This window comes from Hesperophylax consimilis, chromosome 3, assembly GCF_061612785.1.
Source record: "Hesperophylax consimilis isolate HC1 chromosome 3, BYU_Hcon_1.0, whole genome shotgun sequence".
NCBI classification, from domain to species: domain Eukaryota; kingdom Metazoa; phylum Arthropoda; class Insecta; order Trichoptera; family Limnephilidae; genus Hesperophylax; species Hesperophylax consimilis.
Window position 1 is genome coordinate 27,645,426 of NC_142838.1, and position 17,442 is coordinate 27,662,867.

A 17,442-nucleotide genomic window follows, 5' to 3' on the forward strand; every position below is an offset into this window, starting at 1 on the left:
ATCACAACTGTATTACTTGTTACCTATCTTCGTAAAAGCCCATTAGGGCGTAAATAAATAAATAATTATGTAATTAAATATAATCAATAGAAAACAAAAAATACGAACGTTGTATTATTATCCCCAAAATACATTGTTAACTTTATTTGCATCGTGTGAGGCTGATGAAAGAGATGATGAGACCAAAAGTGTGATGGCAGGATATTCAATTAATGGAGGCCTAATTGATGTAATCGCCATTAAAAAGTAAAATCTTGATGTTTCGTTTGCGGTCGATGATGGAGTTCTGATGAAGGTAGAGTTGTATGTGATTCCAGCCGTTTAGCTCATCCCTGTTGAGAAATAGCGTGATGTTAGTGTAAATTTAGTTATGAAAAAGGATTCTCCGTGGATATGTGGGGGGGAGGTGCGCGCCCTGGTTGGACAGCAATTCGGAGAAGCTGAGGTAAATGGCGGTCCCACGGTGTGTGTGGGGGGAGGGCGCCCCGTCCCGCCCGCCATCCCGCCCGCGCCGTAGTACAACACCACAGCAGAGCAGTCAGTTGAGTCAGTCTCAGTCAGTGGTGTCTTAGCGGCCACAGCGCCCGCCCGTCCTGTCCGTGCCGCCCCATTCCGCAGCCGCCCGCCCCGCTCCCGATCCGCTACCGCTTCCGCTTCTCGCTTCTCGCTAGGGAGCACGGGACCTCTGAGGTATGTGCCGGTACCTGAACGCACCCGCCCGAGGGACTTTTTTCTCGAAGATGTTTTTTTAATTCGTTACAATATTATGTTCTCATTTGGCGATCTTCGCGCGAGTGCTACCGGGACTACTTTCTCTTTCGAAGCTCCGCGGTTTTGGTTATTTAAAAAGAGCGCGGCCCACTTGTGGAGCTAATTGTACCGCTGCAGCGATCTGGTCTAACCAACCAACGGGGTCACTCTTCACTTTCCTGCGGCTATAGAATTAAATCGTCATTTCAGGTGACTGCTGATTGTCGAACTGTACCGCGCGGTGTCTTGTCATTGTTTATATGTCGATACCGACAGTGTTATTTGGATACTAAACTCTAAACACTGGGTACATATAACGTGGGCAACGGGCTTTAGCTGGCCGCACACTATTCCCACTACAATACAGACTACGATACGGCAACCGTGCGTGGGTTTTCATTCATTCGCCGGTGTTGTTCCCAGTTCTCAGTTCCCTGGACTCTTGGTCCTCCGCTTTCTGCTACTCACCTGACTGCATCAAACTCTCCCCCATACAGCCAACATACATTCTCTATTTTCTTGGGTAGGTGCTAATCTATTAATTTCATTAATCGTCTTATTACCTGCTGCTCCAGGAATTCTGAATCTATGTTGTACGACGGTAAACCTGCTAAACAATTTCTCTGAGCTCTCTTCTCCCATAGCGGAAAATATCACCTTTTGTCTTTATTACCGTACGAATATGTGTATTCTATACTCATATATTTATATATTTGTAACAACTTATTAATCTGTCTCCTTATCTTACAAAAAGCGAACGTAGACGAAGACCTAGGCTCTTCAAGAATGATTCATAATGGGAATTAAGTGTACGCAGCCAGACAAAGTGGCGAATGAAACTGCCAAAAAATATCTGTGATGTATGTCACTTGCTCCTAGCTTCCAACTTCCAATCTAGTCTGTCCACTGCCAAGGGAGCTTTTCTTTTCACCGACAACTTAACACCACGCGCTACATATACGCCCCACTTGTCCACTTATATGTTGTATTCGATTGCCTCAAACATACTTCAATATATCCAAATAATTATGTGTAATTCTTCAAATTGAATCAGTAGGATTTTTAACCTACTTTTTTTCGATTTTATCAGTTTATCATACTTCAAACATTGAAGAAAGTTTTGTTTCAAAGCAAGCCTTGCGAACAAATAATAATTCAGGAGCATAAATAATAATCATTTCAAAGGTGGCAAGGCACTCATTTGGTAAAAGCATTTTTGCACGTCTACATAGAGCTTTTTTTAATTAATAGATTGCTTTTTAAAATTAAAATCTGCTTTTGATAATTATTAAAAACTGTTTGAACCCTAGCCTAACAGCTAGGGATGTTTACATATCATTCAGCTAAAGAGTTACAGCAATATCTAATCGAGTTAATACTAATTAATAATAATAATGATTGTTTCGAGCCAATTCGAATGCTGTTTATATTTTGGGGTCATCACGCCAAGTTCTCATTAAAAAGCGGCCGGTGGACAGCACTCCCAATCTTCCGGAAATTCGCACAGCTTGTACAAAGTTTTGTCAGATTTTTGTCTAACGGAATTGTAACACCCACGCATAGTCATTTTTAATCGAGATTAATAAAATATTATCTCTACCGGGAATTCATCTTTGGTCCTTATATGGCTCATGGAACAGGTTTTCATTATATATATTTTAAATAAATACGCGTTATTTGACGAAGAAAGTTTTGTCTGATCTGCGATTCGAATCGTGACACCCACGCTTTAAGTTTAGTCATTTTTTATGGAGATTAATACAATATTATCTCTGCTGAAAAATCATTTCTCGTCCTTAGATGGTTTATGGAACTGGTTTGTTTTTACGAGTTTAAAAAATAAATAATGTTATGAACAAGGCATACTGACGAGGGTACGATAATAAAATATAAGTGAAAAGCATCCCAGAGTCCCCTTTCATTCCATTGCGTCGTATGAGACCGATATTAGCATATTCTTTGTAAATAATTAAATTCCGAGCCATCCGATATTCTCCTTTCGGTTTTCAGGACATTCGAAAAAGAAAGCTTGCTGTTCGTTGCCAATGTTTAGGTATAGGAACGTGTATTGTGTACCAACAAGGCATACATGAAAGTCTAGCTTTTTGAACGATAGCTTGTAAGAAATTTATCGTTTTTCAAGTTAGAAACGTGACTGCATTACAAAACACCCCCTATATTTTTACAGCCTTTTGTCCCCGAGCCTACATAACTCTACCCCTACCCGCGTTTGTTGTCTGTGTCTGCTTTGCAGAAATTATTTCTAAATACAACTGATTTGTGATTACGAACGTTTAAGTCTAAGCACCAATTTATCAGCATGCAAACTGCAATTTGTTTGTGATTGTGAATTGGCATTTGCATTCTTTATAGTTAACTGCCAACAGAACACAGTTCCTACTGCGTGCATAAAAACATTATGGTCTTGCAGATTTAATTGAATCTCTTTATCCAATTGTCTATGTCACAGATATTTGAAGATTGAATCGGTTTGATGTTTTTATCATTTAGGGCCCTTATAATCAGTTGCTTTTTATGCTCGTTTGATTGGTATGACGAGCTTAGCACATAATCCGTATATAAAATAGGTCGTAAGCATAGTTGACGTCAATATTATTAGTTTCGTCTATGATTTTGATTCTTCTCAAAACCAAATTCATCACGATGTTTCAAAATGTCGATGACTGCTGTTTATTTTTGTAATTCATGATTTTTTTTTATAAAGTCCCCCATAATCAGCATGATGCTAGCTGTATGTGAAGAACCTAACAGTAAATGGTATTTGTTTTGATGGAGCTATTAGTGAATTATTCATGTAATTCTGTGTGTGTATGTTCTCGCTTTGGATAATCCTCTTTATACTTACCAGATTATTTTAGATTTAATATTATCCTTTAACAATTAATAACATCTATATTCCTCATCGCTCCATGTTTACAAAAGTAGGCAGTTTTTGTAGATTTCGGCGCAATGCAATTATTTACGTAAATGTCAAATGTGTAAATGACAGATGTGTCACTGGAACTACTTGATCGTCTGCGGCTAGCAAGGATTAACCGACTGAATTAGCACGCTTAAATTTTAGCAAGGATTCTTAGCGAGCACAAAGAGCAACTTGATATTTGAGGATTACGAAAATGTCAGGTTACATTAATTTCTAGGAAGGCACTGAATCACCCCCATTAACAATAGAACAGCGTACAGATTGTGTGAACTGATAATGTGAGAGCGTACAGATAATGTGAACTGATAATGTGAGAGTGCGCAACGCACACTCTGTGTAATATCATCTAATGGCGCCAATACATTTGCGGTTGCTTCGTTCCTTTCCCATAATTCGAGCATTTCGGCTCGCAAATGTATACGCAGCATAACATTCCATTATCACCCTGCTCCGTGATATTATGTATGTAGGTAGATTCGTGTGGTAGTTAGATTGTGATATTAATTGCTCCAATTAGGACATTTGTCCGCCTCGATGCCAATTATTGTTATCAAGAAGCAAGTGCCCGACTGCGCTAAAGAAGTAACAGAAATGTTCCAAGCAATCAGCCGATTCATCGGACAGACTCTCCCGCTTAAGGGCGACCATCATTTGCGGACCTAATCTAAAACCTAACTATTCTCCAGATTAAAATAAGTACATATATCTCTGTAAGTGTCATTTCTAATTTCTAATAACACAATTCTCAGTCATTGTAAAAACATACCAAATGATTTTTTTTTAATTCCCCGTGGTCGTGCAACAGTCGTGACTTCAATAACCTATAATATTTAGAATGTCTGTTGTAATTTACATCAAAGTATCGTTGCAGACAATATAACATCGGTCAGGGTCTCGGCATTGTGGAGTTAACTTAGTTAAACAGTAGGTATTTGTATAGTAAATACTTATTTTATATACATTTAGGAGGCGGGTTTGGGTACCGCCGCACCGGGAATCATTTATTGTCATTCACCCAAAGCCGGCCAGATCGGGATAGGCTGGTTTGGGGCGACCCTCTGACCTCTCCAACTGGCCTCTCGACCTATCGCCTTGCGCCGCAGTGGGAGAGATATAATCATGTCCGTCACTCCTGGATAAACTAATCCCTAGATTCCTACCCAACCATCATACCTTTTACCTTCCCAGAAGTTCCTCTCTTTTCTTTCTTTAAAAAGGACCCTCCAAACAGCATCCCAAAAGTGAGATTATTTATAAATAAAATACATATGAAATGTTAAAATGCCGCAGAGTTAATTAGGAAGATACTGACCCCAAGGGGAGGTGTGTTGGTTTCATTTAGTTTATTTTAATGGGCAATTATATTGGTTTTGTGGGCGTTTTTGAGTTTCTCTAAATCACAAAAATTGGTGTAGACCAGGAAGGATCTTTAACCTGGAAACCACAACCACAAGTTTTCGGTTATCTCGTGTGCTTATTATAATAATACGGAATAAGTCGTCTGAAAAGCAAGCAGTGCAAAAAATATGTGCCCACCGTGATTAAAAACAATCCAGACTTCCAAGAAAACCGGTGTCTTTAAAAAAGATTCGATTGATCGGTTTTTGTTACTAATTCATAAAGTTAAATTTAGAATAAAAAACTCAACCACAGCGTGCGAATGGTGCCATTTTAATGACACGTGACTTCCTTCTTTCTATGTATATTTCTTGCATATTATAATTTTTATGTATGCGTATGCATGCAAGTAATAAAATAACGTTTTGCCGTAGAATAAAGTCGGTGCGTTTTGCCTATTATAGGTGCATAGCTCGGTGATGCTCAATGGCTGGCCAATAGCCGGTATGTGACGAAACCGATAACCCACGGCATTAGAATGTTAATTTTAACATTAACCCAAATATATATATATAAATAATCCGAATGAATGTATTATTCAGAGAAGGCATTTCTGTGATTCGAATTTTGATGAAACCGTTTTACGCGGCGACTAAACAATAACTTTCAGAGCACTTGTGATCTAATATCGATAGGCTAGTTATTCGCTAGTCTGATATTAACCAAGCCTTTTCTCCAAGAACAACCCGATTTTACCTCAGACTTGAGTGCTTTTGATATTGTATTATCTTTTAACGCCCATTCGTTGACAGTAGGTAGTATCATTTTACACTATGATAAAAGGGGCTGAACAAAACATGTTTTGTTGCAGCCCGCACCCCAGACATTATTGCACAATTTTGTTTGTTTGCCTTTAAATTGGGAGAGAATAGGGGTAGGAATGTGCGGGGTGAAAGGCAGCAAGATAAAATGGAAACTGCAGCAGATCGCTAGGGGAGGACTAGGATCAGATTCCCAGAGACATTAGCGCGTTAAATGATAATATATTATATCTGGTAAACGAATAGATTGCTGTAATGCGCAATGGTCACAATTAGACAGAGTTGTGTTAGAGTCGTGCCTATTTATTGCATCATGCGAGCAGTGCGTTTTGGAATGGTTGCATTATGAATTCATTCATACATGTGGGTCACACAGATAACGCTCATGTTGAAGTTCGCTTGTGTTAATTGGATTTAAGTATTTCTAGTTTTGAAATGCGCCGGTATGCGTGAGCGTGTGGACGCTTTCTTTTTATTTTTTTCAGATTCAATATATTATCCGCTTCCAGGCAAAAACGGGTCCCCCATTCGCATCGCACTGAAGATTATTGCCGAAAAATGCATCGGAGCGAGAAACTTACTGGGTCAATGTCAAGAATATTTGGATATTATTACTCGCGCAATGACTCGAAAGGATTTTCGGGGCTCGACTCGTTTGTCTGAGAAGTGCCTGCACTCGTTCCAATGTTGTGGGAATGTCACTACTTTCATTTGGTCATATTAACAATGAGTGATGGAAGAATAAAGCAGTTTCTATGACTCGCGCTTTGTGTAGTAGAATGATGGCTTAAAAGTGAAACGACGTGATTATTTATACGCGGCTAGTTGAAAAGTGAAATGACGCTTTGGTAATACCCCATAGCGGAGTAAAGTAGGCAGTAGGCACACACACAGCGGCACTGGCACCAGCACCGGCACCGGTCATATGGAAAGTAAAAACAGCTCCGATTGCTCTCTCTACACTTTACACCATACCCTACTCCACAGCTATTAGAGTCTGCTCTGTCTAGTCGCTAGAGTTTGGGAATTGATAGTATCTTCGCACGCTCCGAGCTCTGATGTGTGAGTGTGGTGGTAACTTGCCTAGCTGCTGCTGGCTGCGAGCTGCGGCTGCTAGATGCTAGATGCTGACCTATAGCCGCAGTAGTTGCTCGAGCTGGACCAGTGCTTGCTCAGCAAAGTTGCTGTCAATGAGAAGTGATGTTCCCAATCAATCCGAGTTGACCTACATTGACGTTTACTCTCGGACGATTTACCGCTATAACACGCACTCTTATTGTTATTATCAAACGTCATGATATCAAAACACTTTCGTCGAGTTTTGTTGATTTTATACTCCCAAATAGAATAATTAAACTCCTTGAATCACGATAGCTAGAAGGATTCCTCGCGGGATCTTTACGAGGTGACTTCATAAATTGTGTGATGTCTGCAGCTTCGTGGTTATTTATGAAGCTGCTGCTAAGGATCTGCGTGATTCTTGGTAGATTACAGTTTGTATAAGATTTATGTCTTAGTGAAGATTTGTGATATCTTCATCACCATTGTTTGTTTAAAACCAGAACCCGTGTGTTTCCAGTTTTTATGTAATTTTGTCGGTTGTTATTTAGTGACTAGTGGCACATATTCATTTGGCATAATAACACGGAGAGAGGTTCCTCTGGTAGTCGCCGCTGCTGGGACCCGCGACAGACCAGTCCCAGTCACTCTTGAGTAAAAAACCGAAGGCCGCCTTGTTGGGGTTTTGAAATTATATTACTTCACTTGCGCCGAGTCTTGGTGCAATGACTCCTTAACCTTCACGCGAATTAGATTTAGCGATCGCTTCAAGAACAACAATTGTAGGGTTGGCCACATACCCTAACCCAAAAAACCCAGAACGAAATTTCTTGCATATAATGTTTTTTTGTTGTTACTTCTTCCCAATCTTTGCTGATATCCAAATATCGCTAATCTATCATCCTATCCTCTTCGGAGACAAGTCGTTGGAGGGGTCACGAGATTTTTCCCAAACGCTGATGAACTGTGATGCAGAGTTAGCAACTTAACTTGGGAATGATATTATTTTGGTCATCGGAAAGGTCCACCATCCTCATTAATTCACGGTCCTTTGCAGTATTGTTTACCTCACATTTTTGCAGCTGACCAAAATGTACCGAACAGCCAACTTTTTAAGGGTGAATTGCATACAAATGTGATCGTGTCTTTTTCATGTAGTATGTGTGTGATATATGGTTGTTTTGTGTATATTTGGACAACCCTAATTTTCGTTTGTTTCTTTATCTCATAAATATTATTCCCAACAGCGAAATCAATAAATTTAACATTCCTACTGGCTAAGAAAAAGTTAATTTAAGTTCCCCTTTCAATAATCCTATTTAATAATATTTTAATTTCCATCTATCTGTGCAACTTCCTTTAATATTATATAAAATGTAATTATTGTAATAATTAAAAAATTCTAATAATTTACTAAACATTACTTTTTCCGAAAAGAGAGTAAATCGCAAACAGCTCAAAGTATTTAACATTATCAATCCGAATGCTCGCCGAGCTTTCCACCTCCAGGATAACAACCTACATATATACAACCTTAAATAATTGTTAATTATATTGTTTAAAAAAATTGTATTACCTATGTATTTTTATAACCCTTAAGGAGATAAAATATGATTTGAAAAACATTATGCCTAAACGTCAAGGCCTACATTTTAAGAATGATTCAAAGTTTCAACCGGTTTGTGGACACTCCTCGTATACATATAAACATTCGCGTGTTGATGTAGAACTAAACAACATGTCATATTATTCGGTTTTAATCTAAAAGAATGACGATAGTTTTTTATCTAACAAGAATCGATTACAAAAACGTAATGTTCATTTCGCGGACCAAAAATAATCTTAAGGACATAAAGCCACCATTCAAAGGTCTCTGGGCTCATGCAACGCTAGCGCTAGGGAATATTTTCGTGATTCAAACCGGTTTAATACTTATCGTACCTTTTGATTGTTCGCAGATTTGGATAATCATGGGCAAAGAGATGAAGACTAACGGCAAGATAGAGGTGGTGGAAGCCGAGGCCGGCGAGGATGGTGCCCTGATGGCGGGAGGGGGCTCCCTACCCGAGGAGCACTGCGGCCTGGGCTCCTGCCAGCCCCGCTGGGCGCGCATCTTCGAGTCCACCCACTTCTTTATGGTCGTGTTCTTGTCGGGCTGGATTCTGCAGGGCATGTTCTACACCTACTTCGTCAGCGTCATCACCACCATCGAGAAGTTGTTCCGCATCAAGTCCAAGACAACGGGCACGCTGCTGGCCACCACGGAGGTGGGCCAGATCTGCACGGCGCTGCTGTTGACGTACTACGCGGGGCGCGGCCACCGGCCCCGCTGGATTGCGTGCGGCATGGTGCTGTTCGCGATAGGCTGCCTGGGCTGCGCGCTGCCACACTTCATGCTGGGCGGTCGCCTGCTGGAGAGCAGCCGCGTGCTGCACGGGGGCAACTCAAGCGCTCCTGGACCCGCCGCCGCGCCTGCCGTGTGCGGGGCGGCCAACGCGGGCCCGGGCTGCGAGGCACACGTGTTGGAGGAGCAGGCCGCTCACCAGCACATGACGGACGTCGTGTTGCCCATATTCTTCGCGTGCCTTTTCGCTGTGGGCGTGGGGCAGACCGCTATCTGCACGTTGGGCATTCCCTACATAGACGACAACGTGGCCAGCAGGGAGTCTCCGCTCTATATGGGTAAGTACTACAGACTATTTTTGATGACTATTTCAAATGTTGATATTACCGTCGTCTGCATCTCGAAGCCGAAAAGGAGAAGATGGATTCATCCCGGTCCTGTTCCCCAGCAAGTTTCTTTGTATTTCCTGTCGTGATAAGTCAGAGAGAGATGAGAGAACATTTATATTTGCCAAGAGATCTTTCGTCGATTGTAAGAAGGATCTTATCTTTAGCTGCTATGTATATCTGCAAGGTCGGGTTAAGGGCAAAGGTTGATTTTATTTCTTATCTCGTGTTTCCTATCCTATTACGAATTCTGCTGCATCAGGGGACATCGTAGGTCGTGTTAATCTCCGAGCTAATATGATCATAGCCACTTATTATGCATGCAGAAACGCTGTGTGGGTATACCTAAATATTGAGAGCAACATTCCTATAGGAGTTTGTTTACCGCTGTGTCATGATAGAATATTGATGCGTCTGCCGCCACCGCACCTCACTGCACCACGTTCCTTCTTGCTTCAGCCCGCACTAATATATTCCGTGTTGTCCTCAGGACAAACTAATCATTATGTTGACCGGTCACAGTTCGGGTCATCTTACACTTATATATATTATACTGTAATGTAATACGTAGGCTATGTGAAATTATCGATGATCCCCAGATAGCCTGTCTAGACGCTAGACCCCTTCATTCTCCCGACCGACTGTAGACTGCCGAGTATTCGTTCCCCGCCCTACTAACATACCCGCACATATTATATTATGATATGAACTTCTATCGTCTCTTATTTACCTGTTAATGGCAGTAAGGTTTTTAGAGGTGTAGAGTTATGAATACTGCCCGCGCCATTTAACCTTTGAGAAGAAGAAGGAAAATTATGATTTTTTTGTTTGCTTTTTTTTTTCAAACTCTACAAAAAAATCTATCACTCAGCCAAGTAACCGCCCAACCTCCCGCTCCTAGCCTAACTGATCTGCTGTTTTGTTTGTCGGTGAAAAAGTCATAGGAGACCAAAATGCTATGTACATATTTTACTTCAAATAAACTCAGGAATCACTGGTCAAAGTTTGTCGGGTACGTCCTGATACACCACCCCAGTGGGAGTGAGAAAGGCACAGTAGGTACACTCCATGATAATAAAGTAACTAACCATCACGCAATTTTACTGCAGGAGTATACAGAGAGGACAGACCGTCAAACTCCCCGCTTCATTCAAATTCACACATCGTTTCATTGCATTCTGTTATTCTGACTCTTGACATTTATTATTATTATTATTATTTTTTTAATTCCTTTATTTTTCCCAATTTTGACATTAATTACATACAATATTATATAAATCAATAAGAATAATGGGAACCCACTAAGGCGCAGCCTGTGCGTGGGTAATATATTTAAGTTATTATTTTATTGTACCTAGAAATAAACAAATTGTGGGCATATAAAATAAAAACAAGATTACATTTTGTATAAGCGTTTTGTATAAAAAGTGTTTATAATAGTGTATAGTGAAGTTATAAGTGTTTAGTGTAATATATGATGAATATTTTATGAGAAACATAAATTGATACAAATTAAATAAAAAAAGTTTCAACTGCTGTATCGAAAAGCCATAATTTTAATTCTTTTAAATATTGAAGAAGTTTAGTTATCACTTGAATATTTTTCGGTAAAAGATTGAAAGTACGAGGTCCAATGAAACTGCAGTGTGTTTGCATTTGTTTTGTGTTCGTTTGGGGGGTATAAAATACATTATTATTTCTAATGTTGGTTCTATTTTCATTTATTTCGAATTTATTTTTGTTTTTAAAGATGTATTTCATAGTTTGCAAAATAAATAGTTTACGGAGACAGAATAGTTTAGATTCTTTGTATAACTCATCCGTTGAAAATGTTCTTTTCCGACTAAACATAACTTTGATGATATAATTTTGAATTATTTGTAAAGGTTTGATATGTGCATTAAGCGCACCGCCCCATCCTATTATTCCGTATATAAGTGAAGATTGCACCAAAGAAAAATAAATAATTTTCAGTTTTTCAACATTGAGCACTTCTTTTAGTCTGTAAAATGTGTATGTAAGATATCTTAATTTACAGACGGTATTATTAATTTGTGACTGCCAATTTAATTTTGTATCAATAACAATACCTAAATATTTAATCTTTTCAACTTTTCGGAGTTCAAAGCAAGATGAGCATATTTCTTGATTACAGTTAACGTTATGTATTCGAATTTTAAGGTTATTAGGGGGTTTATTTTTACTATTTTTAGAAAAGGTTAGGTAAAATGTTTTATTATAGTTTAAGAAGAGTCTATTACTTTTTAGCCATGATGAGACATATGTAATACATTTTGTTGCCTTCAAAAAAGTTTCAGGCCAGGATTTTCGATTCACTATTATTACTGTATCATCTGCGTAAGATACAATTTTACCAGGGATTATAACGTCACATAAATCGTTTATGTATATTAGAAAGACAATTGGGCCAAGCACAGTTCCCTGTGGTACTCCATTTTTTATTCCTCTTTCAGTACTATAAAAATCCCCTATTTTTGTTTTTTGTTTTCTGTCTTTGAGATAGCTAGTAAGAATTTTTAGTGTATCATTTTTTTAAACTTATTTGATTCATTTTTTTATAAGTAGATTGTGATTTACCGTATCAAAAGCTTTTCTTAAGTCTGGGAATATAGCTAAACTCTTTTTATTTTGATCAACAGATGTGTATAATTTTTTAGTCAGATCGAATATTGCATCTTCAGTGCTTAGTTTTGTTCTGAAGCCATATTGATTTTGGGACAGAATTTTGTTTTGTTCTAGGTAATTCCTTATTCTATTTTTGATACATTTTTCAAATATTTTTGAGAGGTTTGAGACCAAGGAAATAGGTCTGTAGTTGTCTAATATGTGCGTTTCTCCTGATTTGTGAATTGGTATTATGATAGAGGTTTTTAATTGTTCGGGAAAATGTCCCTCTTTTAAGAATATATTAAAAATATGTAGCAATGGAGTTAAAATGTAATGTTTTATTTTTTTAGTGTGTTACCTGATAAACCATCAATTCTTGTAGAATTTGTTGATTTTAGACCGTCAATGTGTTTATCAATTTCATCTGTTGTGAGATGGGTGAAAAATATTCTAAGGATTTAATTGAATCGTTAGTTGAGTCTAAGTGTAAATATGAGTCTACGGGTATTGTATTATCAATTTTACTAGAAGATTCAAGTACTTGATCTACTACATTTGTAAAAAAGTTGTTAAAGTTTTCTGCAATAGTCGATTTGTCAGTTATAATATTTTCATTTATTATAATCTCATTGACATCGGTTGATACTTTTTTTTTTGTTCGTGATTTCGTTAATAATATTCCACGTTTTTTTGGTATCATTTTTTGCACTATCAATTTGTTCACAATAATACTTCTTTTTGCAATTTCTTATTAACCTATTTAGTAAATTTCTATACATTAAATATTTCGTTTTCATAAAAGGCATAATTCTTGTGTTATTTTTTTGACAGGCTTTTTGATAATTTAACATCTCTTTGTATAATTTATCTCTTTGTTTAATAGAGACTATTAGTCCTACAGTGATCCAAGGCTTAATTTTTTTATAATTTCTCTTAGCGATGACAATTTTATTTGTACTTTTCGAAATATAAGCTTCTAGAGTTTTATAAAATAATTCTAATGCTGAATTTGGGTTAGCTATTGATAGTATGTTGTCCCATTTTTCTGAATGAAGTAAATTGTTTAATGTGATGTAATTAATTTCATTTATTTCAACAGTGTTAGAGTATTCTTTTGAATTTGTGGTTAAGATGTTGTGTCCGTAGAATGTTGGGTAGTGGTCAGTAATGTTTGTTTTTAGAGTTGAAGATTTAGTTATAACGTGTTTGTGTGTTTTGATAAATATGTGATCTAGAGTCGTGGAATTATTTAGATTTTCTCTTGTTGGTGAGTTTATGTATGATTGATATCCTGCATATGACAAACAATCTAAGTATTCATTTATACATTTTGTTCTTTTGTTGTTTTCATTAATGTTTACATTAATATCACCAGTTAATATTGCAAAGTTAAAGTTATTTCTGTTAGTCATTTTTATAAGTGAATTAAGTTCATTATTGAATAGAGATTCATTTAAGGAAGGTGATCTATAGATAGCTAATAGCAAATAAGTACAATTACTATGGGTAAATGTTAATTTGATTGCGTTAGCTGTTTTAAAGTCTAGAATTTCGAAGGCAGGTTTTTTAAGACAATTTTTTATAAATAAAGTGATTCCATCGTGACCAGTATGTTAACATTCGGATGAAATAGTTATATATCCTGGCAAGTTATAGGGAATTACTTCTTTCATTTGCGTTTCTGTTAAAATTACAATACCAGGAGAAAAATCAAGACTATCGAGAAGAATACAAAGTTCATCAAAGTGCCTTCTTAAGCTTCTAATATTCATATTAAGAATTGAAAAGTTAACGTCTTTAAAGTGATTATTTAGTTCACTTGTGTTTTTACAAATATAATTTTCATACAAAAAATTTTCATCCGACATTTTGTTAGATATAAGTTATTTTCACGTGCTAGATGTTAGATAGTCCTTTATTCTGAAGGAATGTCATTCGGCTGCCTTATATGGATGATTGGAGCTGTTTCATCTTTTCTCATCATAACGTTACCGTTTTTCGCCCAGATGAATTTGTAGCCGAGTCTTGTGGATTTTGCCAGAAACAGGAGGTGTTTATTTAGTTGTGTTAATTGTTCGTTTATGAAAATTTTGTTATCTTCCGGAAAATTTATATTTTTAGTGTACAAGACACCAACCGTTTTTTTAATTTTTTTATATTAACTCCACACAGGAGCCCCTGAAGAAAATAATTTCCCTCAGGGCCTATGTCATCTTTGGGGATGCTGTGTGGAGGGTCTTTTTGTGGAGAGGAAGGAGTGAACATGGGTCTTGAAGAGTCCCATGTTGTAGGAGGGAGGAAACACAGAGGTCGGCAGTTCGTTCCATAGCCGAGCTGTTGAACTTAAGAACGAATCGTAGAAGCGACCCGTTCTCATGGCTCGACTCAAGTATTTGGTTCACATGATCGTGCTATTTCTTCCTCGGGCGTCCCCGACTTCCTCTACCATTCATGTCATAATATATTATTATATACCTACACTCTTTCACTCAACATGTCTAAACCATCTAAACGTTCCATTCCTAATCTTATTCATTACGTTTACATCAGCCTTGCATTCGTTGTGAATCTCCGAATTTCTCACATCATACATGGTTTTACAACACATACGGCCCCGGAGTATTAGAGGGACCTACGGTCGAATTTACCCTATCGAATATTCTTGAAAAAAGTAAGAATCTTAAGGTTAAACGCAACGCTCGTTGTATTCTACGTGTTCACAGATGGCGTTAATTAATTAATTTTGTTTAAATACGCTTTTGCAAGGTATTGCTTTACAGTATTAAGACAAATTATTTGTTTGCGCCCTCATATACGCAATATGAATATGAATAAATAGTTTTGTCCATATAAAAACTCAATTCTATCGAGAAAGGCATACAAATACAATATTGGATTGAATCATCGGTAAAATATTGTATTTGTGTGCCTTTCTCGAAAGAATTAAGTCTTTAAACGAACAAAACTATTGATTCATATTCATATTGCGTATATACGGGCGCAAACAAATGATTTGTCTTAATATTGTAAAGCAATACCTTGCAAAAGCGTATTTAAACAAAATTAATTAATTAACGCCATCTGTGAACACGTAGAATACAACGAGCGTTGCGTTTAACCTTAACGATGTTATATGAAGAAGTGTACAAAAATATCGAATTTACCCTAGTAGGCCTAGAACATTGATTGATCTTTCCGCGGTGTTTATTTTAATTAATTCTGATAAACGTATTACTAAAAGAATAACTCGTTAAGTTGTCAATTCATCGCAAAATAAACTGGTATTTACCGCCAGTTTTATAGTTGAAAAACTGTTTATAATTTTTTATAAATACTTTTTTTAATTTATTTTTTTATATTTTGGTAGAAAGCAGTCACTTTGTGGTTTGACATATTAATTGACATATTGAAATAAAGCAATAACTTTGTTTGTAACCACGATTTATTTATTTAAATTTTGTTAATACCCACCGGTTTCGCTTAACACAAGCATCTTGAGAGTATAAAATTATTATATTTAATCAGTATAATTTTATACCCTGAAGATGCTTGTGTCAAGCGAGACCTGTCGGTATTAATAAAATTAAAATAAGTAAATCGTGGTTACAAACAAAGTTATTGTTTTGTTTAAATTTTGATGTTCAGGCATAAATATTTAATTTTTTTCGACCATTTTATAAATAACTTAATTTCCCACATTATAAAATAAAATCATAACCGAAAATGGGTTCGTAAGTAGGAGATTTTGAACTTTAAAGCAGTTTTCATAGGCCTTATACATTATTTTTTTCTGGGCTTATAAAAAGACTTGTCTAAAAAATACTCGATTATTTCAAAGGCCAAGATGTACTCTACTCGCAGTATTTAATTAAAGCATCTGAAACATTTCTAGGCGACCAAATTTTCAAACCAAAAACACATGATTTTGCATTACCACGTAGTGCATCGCCTTAATGATTAACTGTTGTTAATGATAAGGTTATGATTTTATTAATCTTAACCGTTTGAGTGCCAAAAAAATTCAAACAGTTGCTTGTAAAATGCCACCAAAAAAACATTATTTTTTATGAAACTATATATTTTTTTAAAACCCCATAAATTCTTTGAATTTTCAAGGATTTCGATGATTTTTTCGGTGTTTTATTAAAGAATATTGGTTTAGAATCACGCGGAGGAGGATCCCAAAGTCCAGGCGATTCGAAAAAAATGAGAATTTTACGTACAGACGTACGCGCGAATCAGAACACGACTGACGCAATCGACGGAAATCGACGATCGGCAATCTTCGCTAAAACACGAATCGACGATTGGCACCCAAACGGTTAAGTATAAATAACTTACATCCGCGGGTATCAATGTATAATATATGTACATACAATAGTATCTGGTTTGAACACAGTGGATCGTTGTACTTCATCATCAGGTCAACACAAGATATAAATACCCAAAAGAATCCTTCGGGATAAAAAGGTGGTTAAAAGCCAGAAAAAATAGTTTCTTCCACACGTACACTTCGGAGCGGCGGCACCACGCGTCTCTCAAGGCAAAGAATAGTGAGATAATACAATAATAATAATAAAAGGGTCTGGCGGTATATGGTATATGGGAAGGTACTGTGCCCTAGGCCCTAGGGGGCCTAGTGAATAGTGCTAGGGGAAGGTGCTACGTGCCAGTCTTGGGGTAGGTGCCGGGGATGACGTGCCAGACCGGGGGTAGGTACAAGGGTAGACCTAGGATTGTAGATTGTCATAATCTTATCTTTATTTATGTGCTTCTGTAGAAATGCGTCTCAGATCTCTGCATCAAACTTTTGTTTACATTTAATACAATCTAGAAACGCATATAGGACCGATAAGGTTTCAGATTAACATTTATACTTTTAGAAATTTTTATTTTAAAATTTGACGGGCTCCGTGGTCGAGGGTAAAGGCTCTCGACTAGCAAGCTGGAGTTCGGGTTCGAATCCCGACGTGAGCAAGTAAATTTTATTTGATTAATTTCTTATTTAACAAATTACTCATTAAAAATAATATGTAGTACATTTGCGGCACGTTCCAGAGTGATCAAACAATATAAATCGATGAATTCTGCCCGCAAATATCGAAAACATGCTGATAAAAAATATTGCTAATTTAGAATCTTTTAAAATTATTCGTAACTCTGTTAAAAATG

The 17,442-nt window shown here is 37.1% G+C and overlaps 1 protein-coding gene across 1 annotated transcript in view; it reads left to right on the top strand.

Annotated features, from left to right (window-relative positions):
- Positions 1–555: 555 nt before the first annotated feature.
- Positions 556–17,442, top strand: part of Oatp74D (Organic anion transporting polypeptide 74D) — a 77,139-nt gene continuing 60,252 nt past the window's right edge. The window contains exons 1-2 of the mRNA XM_089649990.1: positions 556–690; positions 8,871–9,594. Of these exons, the coding sequence (XP_089506116.1) occupies positions 8,883–9,594 (712 nt within the window). The 5' untranslated portion in view covers positions 556–690; positions 8,871–8,882. The remainder of the gene's footprint in view (positions 691–8,870; positions 9,595–17,442) is intronic.